The 24,052-nt window shown below is 46.2% G+C and overlaps 2 protein-coding genes across 6 annotated transcripts in view; one reads left to right on the top strand and one right to left on the bottom strand.

The window, feature by feature from the left end:
* The first annotated feature begins 974 nt into the window (after nt 1-974).
* SKP1 (S-phase kinase associated protein 1) lies at nt 975-10,296 on the top strand. The gene is made up of 6 exons (XM_066196934.1): nt 975-1,080; nt 3,756-3,852; nt 6,103-6,176; nt 7,378-7,521; nt 8,167-8,307; nt 9,080-10,296. The coding sequence occupies exons 2-6, from the start codon at nt 3,756-3,758 to the stop codon at nt 9,113-9,115; spliced, it is 492 nt and encodes a 163-aa protein (XP_066053031.1). The 5' UTR covers nt 975-1,080; the 3' UTR covers nt 9,116-10,296.
* A 1,681-nt stretch (nt 10,297-11,977) lies between these two features.
* TCF7 (transcription factor 7) overlaps nt 11,978-24,052 on the bottom strand; it is a 73,314-nt gene continuing 61,239 nt past the window's right edge. For 4 of the 5 annotated variants that reach the window (XM_066197286.1, XM_066197289.1, XM_066197287.1 and 1 more), the window contains 3 exons: nt 23,804-23,911; nt 21,204-21,252; nt 15,567-15,733 (listed from right to left, as the gene is read on the bottom strand). In XM_066197286.1, coding sequence (XP_066053383.1) covers nt 15,654-15,733; nt 21,204-21,252; nt 23,804-23,911 — 237 coding nt within the window. In that variant the 3' untranslated portion in view covers nt 15,567-15,653. Of the gene's footprint in view, nt 15,734-19,577; nt 19,651-21,203; nt 21,253-23,803; nt 23,912-24,052 lie in introns of all 5 variants that reach the window. The other variant, XM_066197291.1, reaches the window with a different exon arrangement.

Genomic DNA, 24,052 nt, shown 5'->3' with positions numbered 1-24,052 from the left:
CAGCACAACACGGCATCCTGGACACTTCACAGAACGTCGGGGGTGACACCCTGCCCTTCCTCACAAAGCAAAACCCTTCCCACACCCTTTTTACCCCCTGAAAACCCAGTGCCTGTCGCTGTCTAGCACACCCTGGTGACCTTTCAGCCGTCACCCGTGCTGGGCGCGGCGCTCAGCTGGGGCTGTGCTAACAGAGGCCTGGGCTGTGTTTCTCTGAGGCTCTGCTCTGGTTCTGGGCCTGGAGGTGTGTTAAAGGGCTGAGCTGGAGCTGCCTGAAATTCCTGGTGGCATCTAGGGCAGATGTTCTGTGAGCATCACTCAGAGCTAAATCAATTTCTGGCGCCACGAAACGTCCCGCACGTATTTCCACTTGAGGAAGGATGTCTGATGTTGGAACACTTTTAAACTAGCCGGTTGTTCAATGTTGCTTTTCGGCTAAAATGTCTTCTGCCGCTGGAGCAGCACTGACGATGGGGTTTCACCGTGTTTACCTGCGGGGAGCCTCCACAGATACTCGCAGAATTACCCCGCTTAACCCCGAGCCTCGGCCTTTCTCCCCGTGAAGGAAAACCCGCACCGTGGGCGTTCTGGGGCGAGCGCGGGTTACCCTGAACGACCGATTTCACCACACGACCTGCCGGCCTCGGAGGGCACCGAGCCAGCCCCGGGACACGGGCACCCTCGGCCGTCCCGGGAGCCCCGCGCCGCCCTCAGGGGGCGGCCGGGCCCGCCCCAGCCCGCGGGGAGGGGCCCCGGCCTCCGGCTATTGTGCGGCTCCTGGCGCGGCTCCGCCGCCGCCTGAAAAACCCTCCACCGGCTGCTCCTTCCCCTCACACCCGCGTCGGCTCCGCTGCCCCTCCGCAGCCGGCGGACGGCGGCGCGAGCACCGGCTCTCCCCGCTCGGGAGGCGCGGTGCGGGGTTTCGCTCAGGCGTTCGCGGCGGGCAGCCCGGCCGTTGCGAGGCGGCCAGAGGCGGGTCCTCCCCCCGCCCCCGCTCGGTATAAGAGCGCCGCCGCAATCGGGCCCGAGCGCCGCCGCCGCCTCCTCACGGTCCCTTCGCGGAGCCGCCGCCTCCCCACGGTGAGGCCCGAGCGGGGGGCGGGGGCGGCACTCGGGGCTGTGTGGGGGCGGCGGGCCCGGCCTGCCGCGGGCGGGGGGGTCGGGAGGCCGTGGGGTGACCGCGGGGGCCGGGGCGGGCGGAAAGCGAGCGCTCCCGGGCCGTGCAGGGATGGAGCTGCCGGGGCTCGTTGGGGCCGAGCCCTCCCGGGCCGTGCGGGAACGCAGCTCCCGCGGGGGCGGTGTGGGAGCGCTGCCCGCGGGGGCGGTGGGTGAAGCCTCCGAGCAGACCGAGCCTCCCCCCGCGGCTCCCGGGGGCTGTGCCTCCCCGTCCCGGCCCCCCCTGTCCCGGGCGGCCGCGCCTCAGGTGCGCCTTCGTTACCGGCTCCTGGTCACCGGCGCTGGCGCGGGAGGCCGGGAGGAAGCGGCGGGCATCCATCCGAAATGGCGCTGGGAGGCGCAGCTGTAGGTGGCTGAGCTCGGCGTTTGAGGCTTAGACATGTAAATTACCTCTGTAATTCAGGTTTGGTTTCGGCCCGGTTCCCAGCCTCTTGTGTTGTTGTCGAATAAAGCTTATAGGACTGGTTTGCTTAGTCACCCAGTGGTGCTGCTGCCCAGGGACTGTCACCTGCCAGGGCTGTACTTCGGCTTGCTAAAAATTGCCCTTTTTTTTTTTTTTTTTTTTTTTTTTTTTTTCCTTTTCCCCCCCCATTTTCTAGGACACTGAGTTCTGTGGTATAAAAAAAAAAGAAATTTGGATGAAATTCTGATGTGTTGCCAATGATAAGGCAGTAGTTTAACCTCATTCTGCTTGTTCCAGACTCTCAGCAATAACTAAAGGTCTTGTAAGGAGCGGGTTTGGGTGATAGGAGAAATCTCCTTGCAGGGGCTCCCCTGGCTAAGGCAGCATCCCTTCCTGGCCGGCTCTGCTGTGCAGCATTATGTAAGCTCAGGCACGGGGAGGCTGGTGATGGAGCTGGGTTTGCTCTGGAGTGCTCCCAGGCAGTCACTGCAAGAACAGATGCATTAAATTTAAAATGTGTGCCTACAGCACTTTCCCCAGAACATCATTCAAACTGCTAACACAGAACCGTGCTTTAATCCAGATTTTGGTTTTGTGCATCTCTGTGTATGTATATATACATATATACATACATATATATATATGTGTGTGTGTGTATACACACACTTGTACCTTTGGAACAATCGTCACTGTGTTCCTCCAGAACACCCATCTTAATTAGGAGTAGCACTGTCATATAGGGTTACATTTCTGTGTAAACATTAACTGCCTGCTCACTGCCAAATGGAAATTAAAGCAATGAGGGCTCGGGGCTGGTGTGAGCTGCTTAATAACACGTGTTGGCCGAGCCTTCGGCCTGGGTTAGCACAGGGCTGCTCAGCCACACTGCACTGCTGAGCTTTCCGAAAGAGGCAATGCAAGTTTGCTGCAAGTGGTCCACTTAGTTAACTGTTGATAGCTCAGGTACTGCTGTGAGGAACTGGTGTGTGAAGCTTCTGAGTTTGATGGGGGAGGAACATTTGAAATTGAATTGAAATTGAAATTCTTTGTTCCCAGAGCTGTTCACAGTAGTTGCAGGCTGTGCAAATACATGCCCCAGTGATCTTGAAGCAGGTAGCTCAAGGACCAAAAAAAAAAAAAAGGGAACTGTTGCAATGGTTTGCTGCCAACAAAAATTTTGAGTGGTGAAGGAACTTACAACACATCCTACTGGCTGGTTGAGAACAAACTTATAAAATTCATGTGGCCAGGCAGTTGTGTTTATAGTGTCCTTTGGTTGGCTCAGGTGCAGTGATATCCCCCGCAGTGTGCATGTGTTGTTTCAGACAGAAGCTGTAATCTCCTTGCTGCTGTGTCATGTGCTTTACTTCTGGGTTTGAGTTGTTACTTACCTGGAATGATGCTTTTTTTGTAAAATTTGATTCTGTTTCTGCTAATGACATCTTTCAAGGCTGCTGCCCCTTTATTGTAGGTCTTACTGCAGTTTGTTTGAGGAACTTGGTTAAAATGCATGGTTGTATCAGATGCTAACAGAGTACTGGTCTTGCTTCCTGCTTCAAAGGCCTTCGTTGTAGGAGTTTATTGCTTTTTAATCTCCTCAGAAAACCAAACACTTTTCTGGAGGAAAGCCTTTGATTCTGAGGAACCTGGTCTTCTTGGAGCAAGGGAGGCTGGACTAGACTCTGTCTAGGGGAATTCCTTCCAACCTCAGTGTTATTATTCTGTTCCAGAGGCTATCACTTGAAAACTGCTGTTGAGATCTGACATTGTTTGGGCAGTGGAAGTGAGTAGCAGTTGTTTGGATTTGAAGGCAAGCTGTGTTTTGGAAGTGTTGAATTTTTTTTTTCTAGAGAAAGATAGCTCTAGTGTTGTACTGGGAAAAAAAGGTACTATTGACTAATCTGTGTATTTTATGCTTTCAAGTTCAGAAAAAAAAAGCTCATAAATTATGTTAGACTTCAGTCAATCCTTGCTTCTTAAGCATGAAAACTAATAAATTTAGGACTGTTGATTCAAGGAGTGAATAAATTTCCACTGAGTGCACCTCAAGTGGCATTGGGCTGTCTGCTGTTGGGAAGAAACAATTTCAGCAGTAAAGGTGATGCGCATCTTTGAGTCAGCTGAACTTGTAACATCTGCTGAATATTGTGTGGAAATAACTGTCCTTCTCTTGTAGATGCCTTCAATTAAACTGCAGAGTTCAGATGGAGAAATCTTTGAAGTTGACGTGGAAATTGCAAAACAGTCTGTGACTATAAAGACTATGCTGGAAGGTAAGAGTGTGAGACCCTGAGGAAACCTCTTGGACAGGAGTTGAGACAAGCTGGTGCTGTGCTGAAAAAGGATTCCCAGGTCTGTGGAGCAGCTTGCTGCCTCCTGCCTCAACAGCTGGAACTCCTGCTGTTGTAGCTGAAACTGTTTGGCATGGCTGTGCTCTTGTAAAAAGCCCTGGTTAAGTGCACTTGTAGGGAGGTCAGTCAAATACAAGCAGCCCACTGCCTTGCCTACAGTCTGCTTCAGTTTTGTGAGAGTTAAGCAAACAGAACATTAATAATATTTAAAACTTCAGTTGATTTATTCACACAAACCAGTCTTTGAATGTAAATATCACTTGCATGGAGTGGGAGATAATAAATCAATGCAATAAAGAGCTGAAGTTAAACCTGTGTTGTGAGCTTGTGAATGCTGTTAAATTATTTGGGATAAATACTTAGGTCTGATCTCCTGCTGACATAAATCTGAAACAAAAGAACTCGTGGCGGGGGAGGGGAAATCTGCCAGATGGCTGGGATACAGAGCAAACTGTCTAATCCCTCTAGTGCAAATCCTCATTGTTTACTGGTGGCTTTTTCTAGTTTTTGGATGTATTCATGAATTAACTTAAAAGCAATTATTTCTGTTAACACGTAGTTAATATTATGCTCTTGCATGGAAATCTTTGTTTTGTTGTGACACCTTATAAGAACGGTAAAAATATGGTTGAATTATGTCAGGCATTGAACACTTCTGTTAATAAGATGCTGTTGAACATGGCTGGCAACACAAACAGGAAATGGAATTCATTAGGGTGCACAAGTCTCAGTTTTCTCCTGCAGGAGCTGTGACACTGCTGGTGTTTAGTGACACTCAGCTGGGGAGAGAGGGAAGTTATTCATGCCAAGCGTGTAAGCTGGGCACCATAGACTTGCATCTTTATAACTTGGGAGAGAACCAGTCTGCTGGTACAGGTGAAATGCATTTTCAGTGCAGGTGGCTGAGCATCAGTTAATGTTCTGTGTGTTGGGTGCTGCAGCTGAGAGGGGAGGAGCTGAAAGTTTGGGTTGTACTGAGCACCACAGGGCCACCAATGAAATATCAGTTTTCTGCTAACAGATAAAATTGCTGGTTCAGAGGTGATGGTGACAGGTCAAGCAGAGTTGACTGAACTCAGATATTGCTTGAATTATTTCAGTATCTTTTAATGGCAGTGTTTCAGTTCTGAATCTGTGGAGTCATTTCAAACAAAAAAAAATGTTAATTAGCATCCCACTGATAACAGTAGCAGACTTGTCTAAATACAGACATAGATGATTTTTATCGCACAAATTTGACGAGTGATGATGGTCATATGTTCTTAAAAAATAGGTTCCTTGGTGATGTAGAATTGGCTCATCTGTGTGTGTAATGAGTGAAGGTCTGCATCTTTACTCAATTACATAACTAATTCCAAGATGTCTTTGACAGCTAGGGTGTCATTCAACTGTTAGCATTTGGGTACTAAAAAAGCACATTCTCTAATCAAAGATGGTTAATGTGGTATTTGTTCTATGTATCAAGTTGAAACTTCAATAATATTTTTCTCCTAATTTTTACATCGATTCTTTTATTATGTGAGGGGGACAAATCCAAATCTCTCTGGAGCTTGCTGACAGGCTTTTAAAAGAAGCAGTGCTGGAAGCATGCTTTATAAATGCTTTTTTTGATGGAAGGATTTGTGCTGCTGTCTTACCATGTGAATTTCTTCAGCTGGTACAGGATCAGTACAAGTGATTCAGAGCCTGCGAGCAGCACTTTTGTGGCTACAGTATTTCCTGGTCATGCAGAGGACAAGACACTGTGTCTATTTACCACAGTAGATTTGAATTCTTACTTAATCATAAATGGAATGGGAGCCCTCAGTGAGAACTTATGGGTTGAAACTGTAAGTGGTAAAAAGACACAAATATTTGTCAGATTGTTCAGCATCTGAATTCAGATTCAGAGCACTGAGTTAGCAGGTGACTGCTTAACTGATGGTTTGTAGATGCTCTCATTTGATGAGGCAGCCTTATCAACCACTTAATCCCAACTTGGTGCAGCCTAGGATGTATAATGCAGCCATAGCTCAACAAAGCCTTACAAAAGCTCCTGACTTCACAGTTTATGGGTCCTTGGCTACCAATCATTCAGCCTCAGTGTTGTCAAAATAGTGAAGATTTGATGAAGCATCCCAGTTCCATAAATGGTTTTGTCTGCCAATTGCTCAGTCATCTTTCCATTTTTAGATTTGGGAATGGATGATGAAGGTGATGATGACCCAGTCCCTCTTCCAAATGTCAATGCAGCCATCTTAAAAAAGGTAAGATGATGAAAGTGGTTCAACTGCGTGGCAGTAAAGAAGTGTGAAATTTGTCTTGACGTTGGGTATTATGAACTATTAGTTACAAAATGTTTTTCATGTGCTACAAACTTAACCAAATCAAGGTGCATGAACACAGGCATGTGGGCTGAGGCTGGCAGGTAATGGCAGAATATGTGCAGGGGTGACCTGGATCAGCAGCTGGGGGCTGGACAGGCTTCCTAAGGAAGTGGTGCTGGGCATCTGGGCACACTGGCAGTCAGTGTTGAAGCACTGATTTTAACTGGATTCTGTGAGCTGAGGTGCCTGTTCACAAGATGCAAATGTTTGGAGAAAGAATTAAGGGACAGGCAGTGGTGAGAGTGACTGGCAGTGGCAGTCACAGTGCTGAAGAGACACTGTGTGCACTTGGTGGTGTTAAATTCATTAACAGACCGTGGTCTTTGGGTCAGGGGAGAAAAGTGTAGTCGTGTGGTGTCAAAGAATCTTTATGCTTTCAAATAGAAGGAGTAGTGCCAAAGTAAGCACCAAACTATTGGATCTCTTCTGGGGTACATCTATGATTAGGTACTGTTTCCTAGTGAACAGACAGATAAATAACTTAAACTTGTGAAGTCTCTCGGGTTGGTGAAATGGAACAGGATTTTGTGTGCCAAAAAAGGATCCTTGCTCCTTTTATTTGTCTGGATCATGAGATTGTGTGTTCCCAAACTAAAAAAAACCAAAACAAACCTCAAACCAACAGTAACAGCAAACTTGCTGGCTGAACTTTGTACTGGGGTGAACGTGACCTGCTGGTAGCTATTGCCACTCTGCCCTCTTCCCCTGTGTAGTGGCCTGCTTAATACAAAGTATGTTTCTGCAAACAGATTAAGTACAGCAAAATGAGGTTTAGGTTTTCTTTGTACCCCCTGTATGTTAGCACAGAGACTAGTAACTTTATAGAACCAGCAGCTGGTATTTAAGATTAAGTAATTAACATGCTACTAACACAGTTGGTATTTCTGACAGCTGTTGTATTCTGGGATTGGGGATCAGTTGTTCTAAAATGAAAATACTGGGATTTGAGCATGTTCATACAGGATTTTAATATCAGTCTAGAGAAAAAGGTACATTTCTTCCAATATGAAATTAAGTTATAGTTGGGGTTTAATGGGAGAATCACTTGGATAAAACTTTTTTTAATCAAAACCATAATTAGGTGATTCAGTGGTGCACCCATCACAAGGATGATCCACCTCCTCCTGAGGATGATGAGAACAAAGAAAAGAGAACAGATGACATCCCTGTGTGGGATCAAGAGTTTCTGAAAGTAGACCAAGGAACACTTTTTGAACTTATCCTGGTGAGTGTCCTCAAGAAGAGCAAAGGCTGTGCCTGTGAAGTGAAGCTCTGCACTTGAGAAGGAACGCCTTTATGCTTCTTGAGTTACTTTTTCTTTGAAAGGGGGCAGGTGGTTCTGGTAAATATTGGCTGAAATCACTGAGGATGTTGGAATGCTTGTTAGCCTAATGCTGGCATTCATCTGTGCTCACTTACCAATCAATATACTTTTCCAAATAGCACTGTTTTTTATTCTTGGCTCTCAAGTCCAAGTGGAGGGCTTATTACAGAGTTCTGGAGATCTGCATAAAAATGAAACTCTAATGTTAAATTTGTACGTTGTATGGACCTGTGTGCCAACATTACACCTGCCTTGGCTAGTTAACAGTACTGCAACACTGAAGATCTTGGATGTTTGCAGACTTCTGAAAGCCGTTTTTAAAAGGCAGAGCAGGAGGAATGTTTTTCATGGTACAAATGACTACCTTCTGTTTGGCAAGCAAGTTTTAGGTACTGTCCCTTGAAGGTTCTAGCTAGAAGCTTCTCAAAGTGGAGGTGATCTGTTTGCGTGCAGTATTCTAAAATTTCAGTGTAAACTTAACTTTGGTAGGGCATCTGCAGAGGCAGAATATTGATATGGAGGCTTTAAATCTGAAAACTTTTACAGGCTGCAAATTACTTGGACATCAAAGGTTTGCTGGATGTCACATGCAAGACAGTGGCAAACATGATCAAGGGGAAAACTCCAGAAGAAATTCGCAAGACATTCAATATTAAGAATGACTTCACTGAAGAGGAAGAAGCACAGGTACTTGATTTGAGTTTAATTATAATTTAGCTGGCTGTTTGTGCTGAATTACTCAGCTTCATGTGTGGTGCTTCATAACTCAGTTTGTGATGCAACAGACTTGTAACCAGTAAATGTAAACTAATGCATCAGCTCCTCATAATTGGGGTGCTACTAGCAGAATTTGGTGTCTACCAGGGTTGTAGCCCATTGCCTGAAAAGGTCAAAGCAAAGTGTATTGATTTTTCTAGCTCCAGCATGTCTAATAAGAAAGCACATAGGACTGTTTGTGGCTGTCTTTAGTTTGCTGGTTTGGGGCTATAGTAGGAATGCTGAAGCTGCATTGCTGCATGTGGCTGGAAAGGTTCAGTTTGGGTTCCCTTAAGTAACAAACTCATTGATCTTAAAACTTGACCAACAAACCAACTGCAAAATGGCAGAGTTGGGAAAAAGCAGAACAAGATGCCTAGTTTCAATGTAAGAAAATGAGTTGTAGACTTGGGTATTTTTCAGTGCTATGTCATGAAAGAAACAGCTTAGACTTAAGATAGTCTGTTTGCTTTACTTGGTGGGAAAATTTCAGGTTTGATTAAACCTAGGCATGAAAAACCTGGCTGACATTGATAAATGGCCAGTTTGGCAGATGGACTTTACAACTGCAAAATCTGTGTGAAAAATTAAAGCTGCTCCAAGTTTGTTCCCCTGCAGTAAATAATCCTGAATGCTTTTGGGTATTTACAGCCAAGGCTTAGAATTTCACTGCAACATACTAACAGTTAAACTGTTCTTCCAGGTACGTAAAGAGAACCAGTGGTGTGAAGAGAAATGAAGTATTGTGCCTGACACTCTTACACTGTAAGGATTGTTCCAAATACTAGTTGCACTGCCCTGTTCATAATTGTTAATATTAGACAAATGCAGCAGCAAATGAAGTTGTGTTAGCAGGATGTTGTTCCCTTTGCATGTGTAGTGTTTTTTTTGAGTACAGATCTAAATCTCTTGAGTTTTTACTAGTGTAATTTGGTGTCTTTTTACTTTGCAATGAATAAAACTGAAGTAAGTGTGGATTCTGTATGGGAAGTAGCACTTAAGGTTATCATTTTCATGACGCTTTTAAACTGTTGAAGTCCAGCTATAGTGCTAAGGATTGACTCTGTTGTAAATAAAAACATCTATGACTTCTTCCTCAAGAAGAGCAAAACTACATGTATTTACAGGGTATTGATAACTTCAGAAAGAAAAACAGACCAGATTGTGTCTTGGGGAACTAGATAATATAAAAAAAAGTTACTGGATTTCTTACAAAAACATTGTGGAAAAAACTTAGTGTTACTTAAAGCTATATAATTTTCAAGATGGTTCTTGTCCTGCATTTAAAAGAAAAATTAAATATTTGACCACTTTCTTGTCCTTTTAGTCTTGCCTTATAGACTAGTGAAAATGTGATTTAGAACTAAACAAGCTCCTGACAGTTAAATTTGAATACTTCAGCCATGTCTTGAAGACCTGCCTCTAGGTGATAGCAAATAAAGTGTGTTGCTTTATGCACAGGATGGGTGTGTTTTTATACATGTTACTGTTTAAAGTGGAATCCATATTTGACCAAAAATGACTGACATTACCAAAGTTAATATTATTGACCTGTGCATGCCATTAGTGGCTGGTTTGTAGGCAGTTTTAAAGACCCTTGTGATGTAGCTCTTGGAAACATGGTTTCATGTGTCCACAGGAGATCTCATGCCTCTGTATACTTCAGCATGTAGGGACTTAATTATTGCATACAAAGCTAATGCAATATCAAGCTTAACTTCTTTGGACAAAGCCACTTGCAACTAGTTAAACAGTAACTGGTTTTCTGATTTTTTTTTTTTTTACAGTTCCCTTATAGGGAGTAGGGGATGGTTGTGTGGTAGATCTTTGAGGTGTGCTCTTAGCTTGTATTGCATTCCATTCTCTGTATAAACATTAGAGTAGAATGAATCTTAATAAACATACTTATCTCACTTGAAATATTGGTGTTTCACTTCTGAATTAATAAAGGGCTTTTAAACTTTTGTTTGCAAATGGTTCTAGTTATTTGGAACTAGGCAATTTTACTGTCACTTAATTACTGAGTGTAGAAATAATAGCACTGAGGCAGTGGTTAATTGAACCAACAGATGTAAAGGGGTTTTTTTAAATGACTGATGCAGAGTACTAGTTTGACACAGTGGGCAGCTTTGAGATGAAGTTGGGTGATGGTTAAATATCCAGAGAGAGTTTTTGATGGCTTACCAAGATTACCTAAATTGTGGATGTAACCATTATGGAAGCATTCAGAATTTGCTCAAAAGCAGCATTCAAACCCATGCTTTGGATACAACTGCTCCTGACATCTCGTTGCTCAGGAGGTTGTGGGGCCTGCCTTGGTGCTGCTGTGCATTATATTGGGTGTATTAGACATTGTCAGTGGGCATTAAATACTGCACTGCTACACCTGGACACGCTGAAGCCTTTCCAGCAGCCTGTATTGCAAACAATGCACCTCAGGGTAAAAGTGCTTCTGGGGGAAAATCTGATGTCATTTCTGTGGCTGTTTGTAGTTAATATTCAGCCAACATTGGATTCTTCCAAGAAATAAATCCATCTGTGTGTGCAGTGTTCCAGAGCACACTTGTTCCCCCTCAGAGTGCTGTGGCTAATACAGAAGCCCGGTGTAATAGTGTTTGGTGGCAGCAGCCTGTGTAAATTCCTTTGGGTGCTGGTCAGTGTCTGTCAGCAGCTACTGCCTTGCAAGATGCCTTGTGCTGCTTTAGGGTGGGGGAGAGACAAAAACACAGTTTTATCTTCCTCACTGCTCCAGCTGTGCTGTGCCTGCATAACCACACCTGGCACAAAACTTGGTAATGGTGAGAGCAGCTGGCCCATAGCCTGGGCTGTGCTGATTAAATGTGCAGTGCTTGAGCCTCTGCTGAAGGCCCAGGTTGTGACACTTGGCTGTTGGCACTGAGGCACCTGTGGAGGGAGGTGTAGGGGAGGGCTGCACTGTGCTCAAGGCATTGTGTAGCTTTGGCAGTTAGGATTGCACAGAATTTACTTTCTCTAATTGAAATTCTCCTGTAGTACTGACTCAGACTTCAGCCAGATGCAAATGCTGTAGCTGCCTGGCAGGAATGTCAGCAGGAAAAGACTTTTTTTTTTTTTAATCTCTCAAGTTGTCTTAGCCACTGCAGTAATACCAGTGCTCAGCTGTAGGGAAGGACACTGGGGAGGTGCTGACAGTTTGGGCTATCATGTGGCTGGTGCCTGTGTTCCATGCTGCAGCTGAACCTGCTCCTTGCTGCTGTAACAGCAGTACACTGCCTGTGTACTCTGAAATTCCAGACAGCAGGAGAGACTAAATTCCCACTTTCTGTTAACTTTCTGCTGCTGCTTAAGTTGTATGGTACTTCTTTAACATTTTTTTTTAGTCAGTGCATGATCAGGGATCAGGCTTCTCGCAGATAAAGGAATTAAGTGTTGGAGAGGGTGGGGAAGGCTGGGTGTCAGTAGGGATTAGAAAATACCTTTTTTTTTCCCTAGTACCCTTGGCTTACTATTTCAGTCTTGACCACTGAATTGTTATTGGTGGTTATTTAAAAACTATTCAAACACACAAATGCTGAAGGGAAAAAACAAAAGCAATGAATGCTAAGAAATAGTTACTTGAGAGTTTGATAGCATTATAACTTCCAGTGGCCTCTTTTAAACAGCCAGTCTGGCAATTACTTTATTTATAAAGCTATAAACATACTTTGAACATAAAAGCCAAAAAATACAAACTCAGTGAAGTAAAAAAATTACAACAAATGATGGATAGTCATTGGACAAATGAAGGTACAGCTGCAAAACATTTATCCCTGCTACATACATACCGTGGTTTTACTTGTTTTAATGAAGTGGTACTTCCATGATTTCTACATTCAGACTGATTCCAGGAATTCCAATATATATTTCAGGAAGAGTTAAAACTGCTGTAAAATAACTAGAAAAAAATTTTGCTGAGATAAAAACTTCAGGGCAAAGACTTCCTTCTATTAAAAAAAGAGTATTAACACAAAATAGCAACACTTCATATGGCAGTTCTAAAGACACTTTTTTTTGGTATTAATAAGAAGAACTTGTTTTGGCATTGGTTACCAGAAGTCAGTCATGCTATTTTGTCTTGGAAAGGGGCTGCCTAAAGCTATCTTTTCTGTGTTTTGGAATAAAAATAATGAATTTTTTCGGTTACCCCAGTATAAACTGAGCGTAGTATATCACAAGTGGATATTCTGAGTTTACTCTGCAGTAGCTGGAAGCACGGGGTCAGGTCTGGCCGTCAGCCTGTATGTAGAGCACAGGCAGAACAACGCTGTGGCTGTGACTGCTCCAGCTCTGGGGCTCCGAAAATGTTTCCGTGCCACGAGGGCACAGGGAAGGGCTCCTGCAGAGAGGGTGTTGGGTGTCACTAAGGAGCTTTTGCAGGAATCAGTTGGAATAACAATGGTAAGAGGAGGCTGTAATGCAGATGAGCCTTCTGCTGGTCGAGGCAGGGACTCACAACACCATGGAGGGGCCAGAGGAGCCTTGAAATAAGTGGGTGAAAGTCCCAGGGCGTGAAATGAATGAGGGCTGGTGTGGGTGCCTCGGCCAGTTTAATACTGATCAGGACTTGCCCTGAAATTTCCTCTGGTGTTATTTAGACACATCTGCTTTTTCTTTCTACCTGCCTTTGCTTTGCTGCTCAGTTACATCTGTCATCCAACCATGCAATGCCAGTTGGATGTTGAGTTACACCAGTATGGGGTACACCAGGCTATGGTGGCTGGTCTGTCATCTGTGGTGGTTCCAGTAGGTGACACTTTTACAGCACCTTGCAGCAGAGGGTCTCAGAGTGACAAATGGTGAGCTGAGACAGTCGTTTTTTAAAGCCGTTTTTTTTTTGTTTGTTTGTTTGAAAATCAAATGATTAAAGAGACCAGCCAAGGTCTGGCAGGTCTACTGAATTCCTCTGTTCAGCACTGGAACATGCTGTTGGCTAAGCTTGCTAAAATAATTTAAAATGAGCAGATTGCATATTGATCTAGTGCTATGTAATTAACCCTCTGAGTGCAGTCAGTACACGAGTGTACAGTTGGCACTGGATCAGGTAATGCTGCTTCTCCAAGGGTTAAAATGGTTCAAATTTCAAAACGACTCTTTGCAAACTTGTCAGGTTTGTGCACAGAGCTTTCTGTCAGTGCTTCTGAAGTTACATTTACACAGGAGAGGAGTAAAGAAATAGGTTTAGATCTTCTAAAACTAAAACCAGAAATAAAAAATCTACACTACTATAAGCAAAACTATCTAAATAAAGGGGCTAAACCCAAAGCTGCTCTACAGACTAGTTAGGTTTGGCTTTTTTTTTTAAATTTTAAATCTTTGAGGCATAAACTTGGTTAAAAAGTTATGTTTAATCCAATGTAAAAAATTATGGTTTGTGTTTTTGCATTAAGAAAAAAATATAAAAATAGTTTGTACATTATAAAGGTCATCTTAAATTTCTTGCAGTTCTACAATAATATTACTACATAATTTGTATTCAGTACTCCAAAACCCATCTATCAAGTATGAAAAAAATAGTGCCCCCTCTACCTCTGTGTGATGTAATTTTTCTCTTCAGCAGTCTGGAATATATTTCTTTTGAACAGGAAAAAAAGTCTGCACTGGACTAGACTGTGGTCTCAGAGAAGACTGTAAACCTGAAGTAAATCCAAGAACTTGGAATTATTTGGGATTTACATCAGTTCCTGGAGATCATAATCCATCCACGGTGTTTTTTGTTTATCGAACTCAAAATATAAATACAATACCAGGAACTGGTAAACATTTTAAAGCTGGAGAGAACACATTAACATTTGGCATTGCCATTGGGGTGGAGGGAGAATCTTTTAGAAAAAGCTAGAATAAGTTGGTTTTTTTTTTAAAGTTCTACACTGAATCATGAAAAAGAGGTTACTTATCTCACCGAGGGTCTGTACAGACAGATGCCTAGAGCCCAGAGCAGGGCAGTGAGTGCTGCTCTGCTGCCACACTGCAGAGCACACAGGGGGCTCACACCTCCCTTCCCGTCTGCTCAGAGAAGGGCCCCAGCCTGCTCTCAGCCCTGGGCTACTGTGATCCTGGGCCACGGGCCAGCCTGCCGGGGCTGCTGGCTCGCCACGGGCCCTCCCCTGCTCTCTGCTGTGGAGTGCAGAGCTCCATCGGAGCCTACAAAACCAACAGACTGAGCGCTGAGGCTTGGCTCGGTCTGTCTGGTGGGCTTTCTGACCATCCACATCTGCAGAGGACAGTTCCTACCAGCAGGGCAGACCCTCCACCTGACCGATGCCCTGAGCAACCATCAGCCCTTCCAGCAGCCGGTCCGTGCTCCTTTCCCCTCTGCCTTGCTGTACAACCCTGGAACGGGACATGTCTGCACAGAGACATGTTACCTGCAAACAACATCTTCCTGTTCTCAAACAAGAAGTTCAAAAAGTTCACCTCATTGGTTTATGTATTTAATTTCTTTTACCCGGGCAGATCAGAACGCTGGCATTGCTACATTTCCTTTTCAGACATACGGGCTTTCAAAAAATGCTCCTATTCCAGCTTTTCCAGCTCTGTGGTGTAACGGCTATGAGAGACCTGTGAGTGACTACACTTTGAAGCAGCTCGGAGGGCAGGGAGTGGAAGCCAGGGTTACACTGACAGCGCCTACCACCTACAGCAGCAAGCTGGGGACGTGGCTCTGCTCTCTGCCACACTTGGAGATAATGCAGTAAAAAAGAAACCAAAACAAAACCCCAAACAAACAAACAAAAAAGCATCACAGGGCAGGGACAAAAGGCTTGTTTACTCATCAGCACTTTAAATTTTGGCAAGTACTTATTTTTTACCTTTTTTTTTTTTTTTTTGAAATTGCTTTTCTATCTTTATCACCTCTCCCCTCCAAAAACAAAAATCCCCAACCGAGTGAGTTCTCTATCATACTTAAGTCATCCTGTCGCCAAACTTTGCATGTTTTACAGCGAGATGGGGATTTGGCTGGGCCTCTGGTCTTCGTCCAGGGGCAGCGGAACCAGGTGGGCAGCGGAGTGCCGGGTGTGGCCAGCGGCTGGCGAGGGACTATGTCCCCGAGGAGGCGCGGCTGTAGGCGGGGGGCGCGGCGGGCGCCGAGGAGCGCCGGGCGCCGGGTCTGGAGGGGCCGGAGGCGGGCGGGAGGTGTGCGGACACGGGGCAGGGGTCGGGCTGGTCGCGGTGCGCGGGGTCGGCGGGGGCTGCGAGCTGCTCTGACGGGAAGGCGGAGGGGATGCATCGGAGTGCGTCCGGTGGGGATGGAGGGGAGTCTATAGCACTTCCATCGGAAGAAACTGGGCTGGCACAGCGTCCTTCTCCTTGTAGGTACCGAATGCACTTCTTTTTCCTCCTGCAACAGCGGAGAGAGGCCTCAGTGAGTAACAGGAAAGTCCCGGCACCCCGGTTGATCCGCCGTCCCCTGCTCCCCGCGGGGCCGGGATGGCGGCGGCGCTGCAGCGCCGCGGGGACACCGCCAGGCGGCGCCGGCGGGCCGGGAGCGGGGCCCGGCCGCAAGGGGAGAGGAGGAGGAGGGCATGGAACAGGAGTAAAAATCAACATGCGGTAATAAAAATGAAAACAGCAAAAAAGAAAAAAAAACCAACCCAAAATCATAATAATTATCAAAGCCATGACGTTAAATATTAATAAAAAGGCAAATCAACGAAAATTTAAAATAATATTATAAATAATAATGCTACACCCCGAACAATTAAAAAGAAAAATCAAAATAGTAATAAAAAACCAACAAGTGAGGTCATTCTTCACCAGCCATCACCCCAACTGCTCTAATTCTTTGTGGGCGCCTGGCTCTCATGAGTTCAGGACTAAAGCATTCCTCCCCACCTGCTGCAGAGCCCTCGCAGGGCCCATGGGACAGTCACAGGGGTCACAGGGCACGTCAGCACCACTGTGCTTGGCAGCGCCAGGCTGTGCTCTGCTGGGACACTGCCCTTCACACCAGTCTCAGCTCTTCTCATCCCAAGATGTGAAGGTTTCAAGAGCCCACTTCCCAGCACTTTCCCAGTCTTGTGCACAGTATCATCTACTTAAAGCCACAGACGGGTTTGGGTTGGAAGGGACCTTAAAGTCCACCCCGTTTCAACCTCCCCTATCATGGGCACGGACATCTCCCACTAGACCAGAGGTTGCTCCAAGTACCATCCAACCTGGCCTTAGCTCTCAGCTCTTCTTTTCTGCTCTGAGTTATCTCTGCATCTGAGTGTACTTCCCATTCATCCTCACCTTCACGGACAACTCAGTGATACAGCTGAGCAGAAACGAGCTCAGGAACCACTCAGGAAAAGGGGAGGAAATGGCCTGGGACTGGCTGGAGTGAGATGGTCTGAGGGTGTCTGAGGTCCTGATTTGAAAGTTGGAACAGTCCTGAGGCCTTCCGAGGATTTGCTGCTCCTTAGAGGGCAGATCACCTTTAACCTGCTCACTGAGCTAAGAGAAAATCAGCCCTGACAGAGCTACCAATCACACTTCAGCCCGTGGGGTTCCTGGAGAGGAAATGTTTGCTGTGACCTCCCCTTGGGATGTGACCTCTCCCTTGGGAAGCTACAAAATGCAATGTGGGCAGACACCAGGGACAAAGATTTGGCAGAAGGGTATGAATGGTCCTCCAGTGGTGACAGACTCAGTTCCATGCTTCTATTCTGTAGAGTGTGACAGAGCTCATCATCTGGGGATGGTTTTACTGACCCCACGGGGTTTTTACAGGACAGTACCCACTGGGGACAGCTCTCCTCCCCCAGCCCTGCTCTTCTAGCAAGAAATCTGCTGCGTCTGGGAAGGTCCCTAAGGCGACAGCACCTGCCTTAGGGAGCAGGGACCAGCCTCCCTTCATCCCTCCTGGAAGAAACACTCAGGTTCCCCACTTGTTTGGGTATTATGATTTGGGGGTATCAAAAATACAAGTCACACATCATTCTTGCTGTAGCTGGGTTTGACCATGATTCCTTCACATCCTGTGACAGTTCTGTTCAATATTTATCCCAAGTTCCAGGTGTCACCTTGTACATCCAGATTGTTTTAACTACTCCTGGTTGTCCAGAGTCAGTCTCTCACACTATCACAGTTGTGTTCTCTCTTTGTTGAGCTGGTTTTCATTCTCTCCATGTGACAGATCCCTCATGTCACCTGCCTTGGGTCCTTGAGCACCTCAGCATAGATCCTCAAACAAAAGAGCTCTGAAGATGTCACCCTAATAAGTATTGAAGGAACAATTCCTCTGCTGGAGCCTTTACAGCTGTAACAGCTGAAAGAACATCTCCCACCCAGCTCCCTGCCTGGCTGTCTCATTTGAGGAAAATGGATCCAATGCAGAACTCGCTAATGCGGGCACACACCTTTCTTTGATCTTCCTAATGAAAAACCAGACCGTGTGAGAATGTGTATTAACTAGTCCAGTATTAAACATGACTTGCACTGGATGTGAACAAGAGCAATGCTATTACTGCTGTCAGTGCCATCGTTAGCCGTGCTGACCCAATTAATGCGATAGGAAGCACGACAGCTCAGCTGAACCGAGCATTTAACTCGAGGGTATTTTCCATGGGTAGTAATTCCCCAGAGACAAGCCTGAGGAGGAGCTGTGTTTCCCACAGGCATCTTGGGAGTAGCTGCAGGATACACTTTCAATGACCCGTTTAGGATTACAGGAATGTGCCCATTGATTCATTGGATTTAAAATAACACTGCTGATAATGGCCCAGTCCATGGGTTATGCTGAGGTGGGTATTACACAGCTGAAGGGGTTTATCCCTCTCTTTAAGGGAACTTATCCCTCTCCTTTTGGCAACTACAGCACCCTGGAGGGTTTGTCCAGGGTATGGGGGAGGAGTGTGAAAGCTCTTGAGTAGGAACACCTAGTCTTAACCAGTTAACCTCTCCTGTGGAGTGGGAATCCTCCTGGGGAAGTTGTTCTCCACAGGTGAGCAGAGCACGCTGGACAGTAGCCCCCGAGGGGCAGCAGTGCGTTAGTACGGGAATTGCAGAGCAGCTCTGGCTGACCAGGGCTGGGTTACACAGGGGACACAAGGAGAGCATGCCAAGGTGTCCGGGCACTCCGGCAGCCTGTGTTAATTGGGAAGCCGTGCAGAGGAAAAGCTGAGTTCAGAGCTGGAGTGGAGGCAGAGGGAAGGTGGAAGGAGGGTCCATGGAAGAAAGGGGCACTCCGCCTGGTGGCACAGCTGCAGGGGGCATGGGGCACTCCAGCAGCCCCTCTGCACAGTCAGGTATTACTGAGACACTAAGGGAGCTCTGTCTGGATTCTTAATCAATTAAAAAATGGTCCTTGATGACACCACCCAGGGAATAAAAGGTGAACAGGAAGCCCTGCTGTTGTGGCACACTGAGGTGAGCTCACGTGGGGCTCAGCCACAGGGACTGGAGCTTGGGGTGCAGCAACGTCTGGGCCAGATTTGGGTTGATTAAATGATTTTAGTCACTTCAAGCTGAAGCGAACACATCAAGCAGTACTTTACTTCCACATTTCTCCTCAATGCATTGGTTTAAAACTGCAAATTGCAGACCTCTGTCCAAGCTGGAGTCTCTCTGTGCTCCAGCACCCAGATCCAGAAGCTCCCAGGAGCTTTCTCTTCCTGGCTGCCTTTGCAGCCCCTCTGAGCCAAGCAGCACTTGGTTGATGCAAACTTTACTACTGCCTGGCCAAGTCCATCTCTGGGAGCCTGAGGAGCACAGCACTGCTCTGTTTTGCTGCTTGAGGCTGTCCCACCCCACCCATGGTGGATACTGCAAAATTTAAAGCTCTGAAAGAGCTGGATCTTGAAATACATGGTTAACTCCATATAAATACAAAAAAGAAACCCATTAAATCCTCACTGCTGGCGCTAGGGTGCCACTAATGTGACTGGAGAGCACTAATGGTAGAAATAAACCTCACGTCAGGGTCAGAGGTCTCCATCCTGGAAATAAGCTTTTAAGACCAGGGAAGTCTATCAGCTGAGGAATACGTACAGTACTAAACCAACAGTGCCCCAGAAAGGATAAAAACCCCAGAGAACAGCCTGTCCCTCGCAGCTCAGAGAACTCCTGAGGACGCCCAGGGCACAGCCCATCCCTGCCTGCATGGAGCAGCCCCCGGAGGTGCTGGGATGGCTGCAGGAGGACACCTGGAGCTGGACCCACTGCCCCAGAACACCCAGCAGCGAGGAGATGCCGATACACACCTGCACGGGCCGCACCAGTCCGTTTGTTGGTTGAGGCCAAAGCGAGCTCTGCATTTCTTAGGAGAGGCAGGATCTGAACACAGAAGCATGCGCGGCGGAGAGTGGGCAAGGCAGAGGCACAAAGAGGAGGAGGAGCACGAGGAAGAAAAGAGGCAACATCATTTTAGCCACTTTAACACACGACTAACAGACTACAATCCCATCCTTTTCTGCTACAGAAGGGCGCTGGCACCACCTGGAAAAAAGTGATCGTTAGGCAAATATCAGTGATCACTGCCGGCAGCTGGAGGTGGTTTGGGAAACAGTTTTGAGAAACGTGGGCAACTGCAGGGAAATTCACAGCTCTTCAAATTTCTTAAGTCTGGAGAAGCTGTCAAATCCCAGAGGCGATGCCTGACTCCTGTATCTGCATCCTTACCGGCGCCCTGCCTTTCAGGAGTGACTACCCGGCTGCCAGCGAGCTCGGACTGCGCACGGAGAGAAGAGGAGGAAACGTTGCAGAAGCAGGCTGAAAGCAGAGTTAGCACCAAGGAGACCCAGGCCCAGGCATTCCACTGTGCCTCCCATCATACCCCTTCCAGTTTTAATGGAAAAGCTGTTCTCCATGGCCTTTCCTAAAACATTGCTGTTTTACTGTATAATTACGGGACTCATTAGGGTGAAGCCCTGTTTGCTTTCAGGCACATCATGTTTTTCTCTGGTGATGTAAATGAGATTGGAACAGCACATTTCTGTGCTGGATTCAGCCTCTCTCTCTCAACCACCATCAATGTCTTGTTGCGTACAATCGGTAGTTGGTTTTCAATCTGTAACAGGCAAAAGTATCATTTTTGTATCACACAGACAGGACTTATATATGGATATATAAAAATATACAATGCACTCTACATAAATGCCTAAAAGCTTGTATTTCTCTTATCAGACTTGGAACTGAACGAGATCAACAGTGTTAATTAAACTGAAGGTATTACTGGGGCACATCTCTTGATAATGATTTAATGAATATTTATTGATACAGATAATATTTATTCCTGATATGGCAGAAATACTTCAGAAATCATCACATGAATAGCCTTGGATGATGGGAATGTGTCTGTGACCAGCTGAAATGTTGAAATGGCCTCTTCTAATTGGCAGGGTGGTACAGGGAGGTGGGGTTTAGTATGACTTTGCTTCAACTCTAGACTACTTTGAAATGACAACCAAACCTGGACTACTCCCATGAATGAGCTTCAGTCCTGCCACTACATTTCATCCCACACACAATATGGATGCATTTGAGAGGAGTTTTCTTTAGTTAGTAACATCTGTAGATTTGATGGGGACATTCACCTTGGATGTTTTCAATAGATAAAGTTTAGTGATAGTTTATATGAAATTATTATACATTTGCCAAAATCTAATCTTTTCAGTTTTCACACACTATCCATGTTCTAAATCAAATATGTCTATTAAAAAGTCACTGAAATGTTAATTTACCATGCTTAAAAAAAAACCAAACTGGACGTGTATTTCTCTAGTTAAGCTCAGGAGAATAAAATAAAACACGGTAAAACGCAACAACTGCTTTGGATTCTCCCATCTGAGCAGGAAAGCAGGAACAGCTGCCAGGCTACACACACTTACCTGAGTTGGAATCTTGCTGCTTTTCCCGTGTTCGTCTCTTCTTTTTCCCCTAGGAAATCAAAGGAAAAACTGTTACCTGTGCCCCAGAAAACCCAGGGTGCTGTGCAGGGCTTTTGGGGCTGGACTGGGTGCTGGGGATGGCTGCTGTCTCCCAGTTAAGAGCCAGTAAGAGCTGTGGTGCTGCTGGTTCAGCCCATTCCAGCAGGAGATGAACTGGAAAAGGCTGCAAAGGGACCACTCAGGTTTATCTGTGAGGATGCCCCTTCCTTTCTCCTCTTCCCATTCCAACACTCCTAAGAAGAAATCTGGGAGAAACTCTCAAAGTGAAACCCAAGTATGTTTTTGCACACTTGCTATGGCTTCTGCACAGCACAAATTCATTCTGGGCTTGTGCCTTTTCTCAGGGATTAACCCTCTTTTCCAATAGCCCCCAGTCCAGCATCACAGACATTTTGGCTCAGCACTTTGCACGAGATCTGTGTGTATTCACAAACTGCAATGAACTCAAGAGGCAATGGCAGCCATGTCCCCACTCCTACCCCCTAGTCTGCTCCATCTTCTCACCACACTGCTCCATGCTCTGGTTTATGAGTCCAGGTCCATGCTGCAAACACAGCTAAGGCCCAGATTTATGCTGCAGGCTGTGTCAGAAAGTGTGAGAGAGAACGCCAGTGGATGCAAACCAACTGTAATAAAGCCAGTGCCTGTGCCTGCGCTGCTCAGCCAGAACTCCTCAGCCCACTCTGATGCATCTCACCTGGGGATCCCACCCAACATTGCTTTAATTAATGAATTGATAATTTAATTAATAACCTAAATGAGATTAATAGAATTAAACAAGATTTTCTGCGTGCAATGGAGACAGTATGATCAACAGCTGATGCTCCTGTCATATTTTTATTCCTCCTCCTTACGTTTCTAAAAAGCACTTGGTCCATTTTAGATCCTTCCCTATTTTCAAAATGTGCTTTAATGTGGTGCCTTATACCCAAACTGAAACCGATTCTTGATATTCCCTGATTCCAAAGGGGAAAGGAAGTTTTAGGAAATCCCCAGAAATTTATTTTTAAATAACACTGATCTATTTCAGTGCTTCTGCAGGTCTGGACCTATGTTTCATTCTTCTTTCACTAGTAAAAAAGTCCTATTTTATCCCCAAACTGCCTCTCTGATGCACAAGAGGCAGCACCTCCCCTCATCCCCTAATGAGCTGATTAAAGAGGGTACAGCAGCATGGAAGCAAATCTGGCTGTGTGATGCAGGCAGCTCCCAGGGCTGCCTTTGACCCGTGACTTCTTATATGACTTCTTGTGGTTTGAGGGAAGGTGGAAAGCACTGAGCTGTGGTAAGCTTTTTCTTCAGTGGGGGAGCAACTGTATTTCCTGCCTGATATCCGCATCACGTGCTGCACAAGTGACCTACATTCCTCCTCCTCTTCCCTGCTCAACTTCGGAGAAAAAAGGATCTCTTGCAAACACCACAACACCCAAACCAGCTGGTTTACAGTGCTGGGAGGAGCAATACGCTCTTTTTGAGCCCACCATCTATCTTCTGGAGAAAAGAACCAGCCCTTGGTTCCCCAAGGAACTGGATGAAAACGATACAGGACTGGGATTTCCATGGAGGATGTGCTTGGTCTTGGAGGAAGATGTTGCCATGCTGTCGGCAATGCTGATGCCCTCCAGATGTGTGCCCACCAAAATGTGGGCTGGGGGCTTCCCATCACCTCTGCTTTTTCTGCATCATCTCTGCCCTCTGTTTTTTGGGGGTGTTTGGGGTGGTTTGGGTCTGTTTACAGGTGTTTTCTTGCCCTTGGTGGAGTTCTGTCATTCTGGAAGGAGGGCTGGAGTCAGTGTGGGAAGGATGGGCACTCACTGTGCAGTTCCCAGGGCTAAGACAGTATCTGGGAGGGAAATGATGGAGACGCGTGGATGGACAGACATCTGAAGACTTATGAGTGCTCTGCTTTAGTTCACTAATGAGCTTGTTAGGCACGTAGTATCAAAACAGTCGTGAAAGTCACGACTACAAAAAAAAAGACCCCCTACAAAAAGGGTCACTATTTCAAATCACAGAATCACAGAATTATTTGGGTTGAAAGGAACCTCAAACACATCCTGTTCCAACCTCCTGACATGAGTAGGGGCACTTTCCACTAGACCCAGTTGCTCCAAGTCCTGTCCAACTTGACCTTGAACACTTCCAGGGATGGGGCATCCACAACTTCTCTGGACAACCTGTGCCAGGGCCTCATCATCCTCACAGATATCTCAGCTGCTGTCCAAGACGCACGGAGCGGCTTGCTTCCATAAAATTGTATTTTCAAAGATATATCCACAGCACTTAAAAGCTTCCTTCCTTTCTATTTGTATTTTCTTGGACAATAGGCAAATAAACGTTTGTGGCTGCTGGGGGCTGTATCATTCATCCTTCAGACAAGCCATAAGCCAAGAGGGTGCTCAAAACACTCCCAAAATGTGAATTTCTACGGCTCTTGTGCTGCCAGGAATAGCACTGCCAGGAGCAGGAGTTTGGTGAACACCAGGCAGCCCCCCAGGCCATTCTGGGCCATGCCCCAGGGTGGGGGTCCGAGCACTCACGTAGTTGTCCCTGGCAGACCAGCCGGGGTAGAGCTGCATGTGGAGCTGCCGTTCCTTGCGAGCCAGTTCGTAGTACTTGGCCTGTTCCTCTCGGGACAGCGCGTGCCACTGCAAGGACAAACAGCAGCTGAGCATGGCCCTGCTGTCCCCTCCCAGCCCACCATGCCACCCCACCAGGGCACACCTGGCCCCCTGTGTTATGGGATAAGAGCACCCGGATTTGAAGCAGATGGTTGTTATGTACTTAAG

This window comes from Chamaea fasciata, unplaced genomic scaffold, assembly GCF_029207755.1.
Source record: "Chamaea fasciata isolate MVZ Bird 193981 ecotype frontalis unplaced genomic scaffold, bChaFas1.0.hap1 SCAF_15, whole genome shotgun sequence".
Lineage (NCBI taxonomy): Eukaryota > Metazoa > Chordata > Aves > Passeriformes > Sylviidae > Chamaea > Chamaea fasciata.
The sequence above is the reverse complement of the archived record's forward strand: the minus strand, read 5'-3'. Positions and strand labels throughout refer to the sequence as shown.

Excerpts from the sequence above, each read along its gene's own strand:
- SKP1 (XM_066196934.1), top strand. The coding sequence starts at position 3,756 with ATGCCTTCAATTAAACTGCAGAGTTCAGATGGAGAAATCTTTGAAGTT. Across the intron at positions 7,522-8,166 it reads CACTTTTTGAACTTATCCTG|GCTGCAAATTACTTGGACAT; the intron begins GTGAGTGTCCTC and ends AAACTTTTACAG. Across the intron at positions 8,308-9,079 it reads CTGAAGAGGAAGAAGCACAG|GTACGTAAAGAGAACCAGTG; the intron begins GTACTTGATTTG and ends CTGTTCTTCCAG.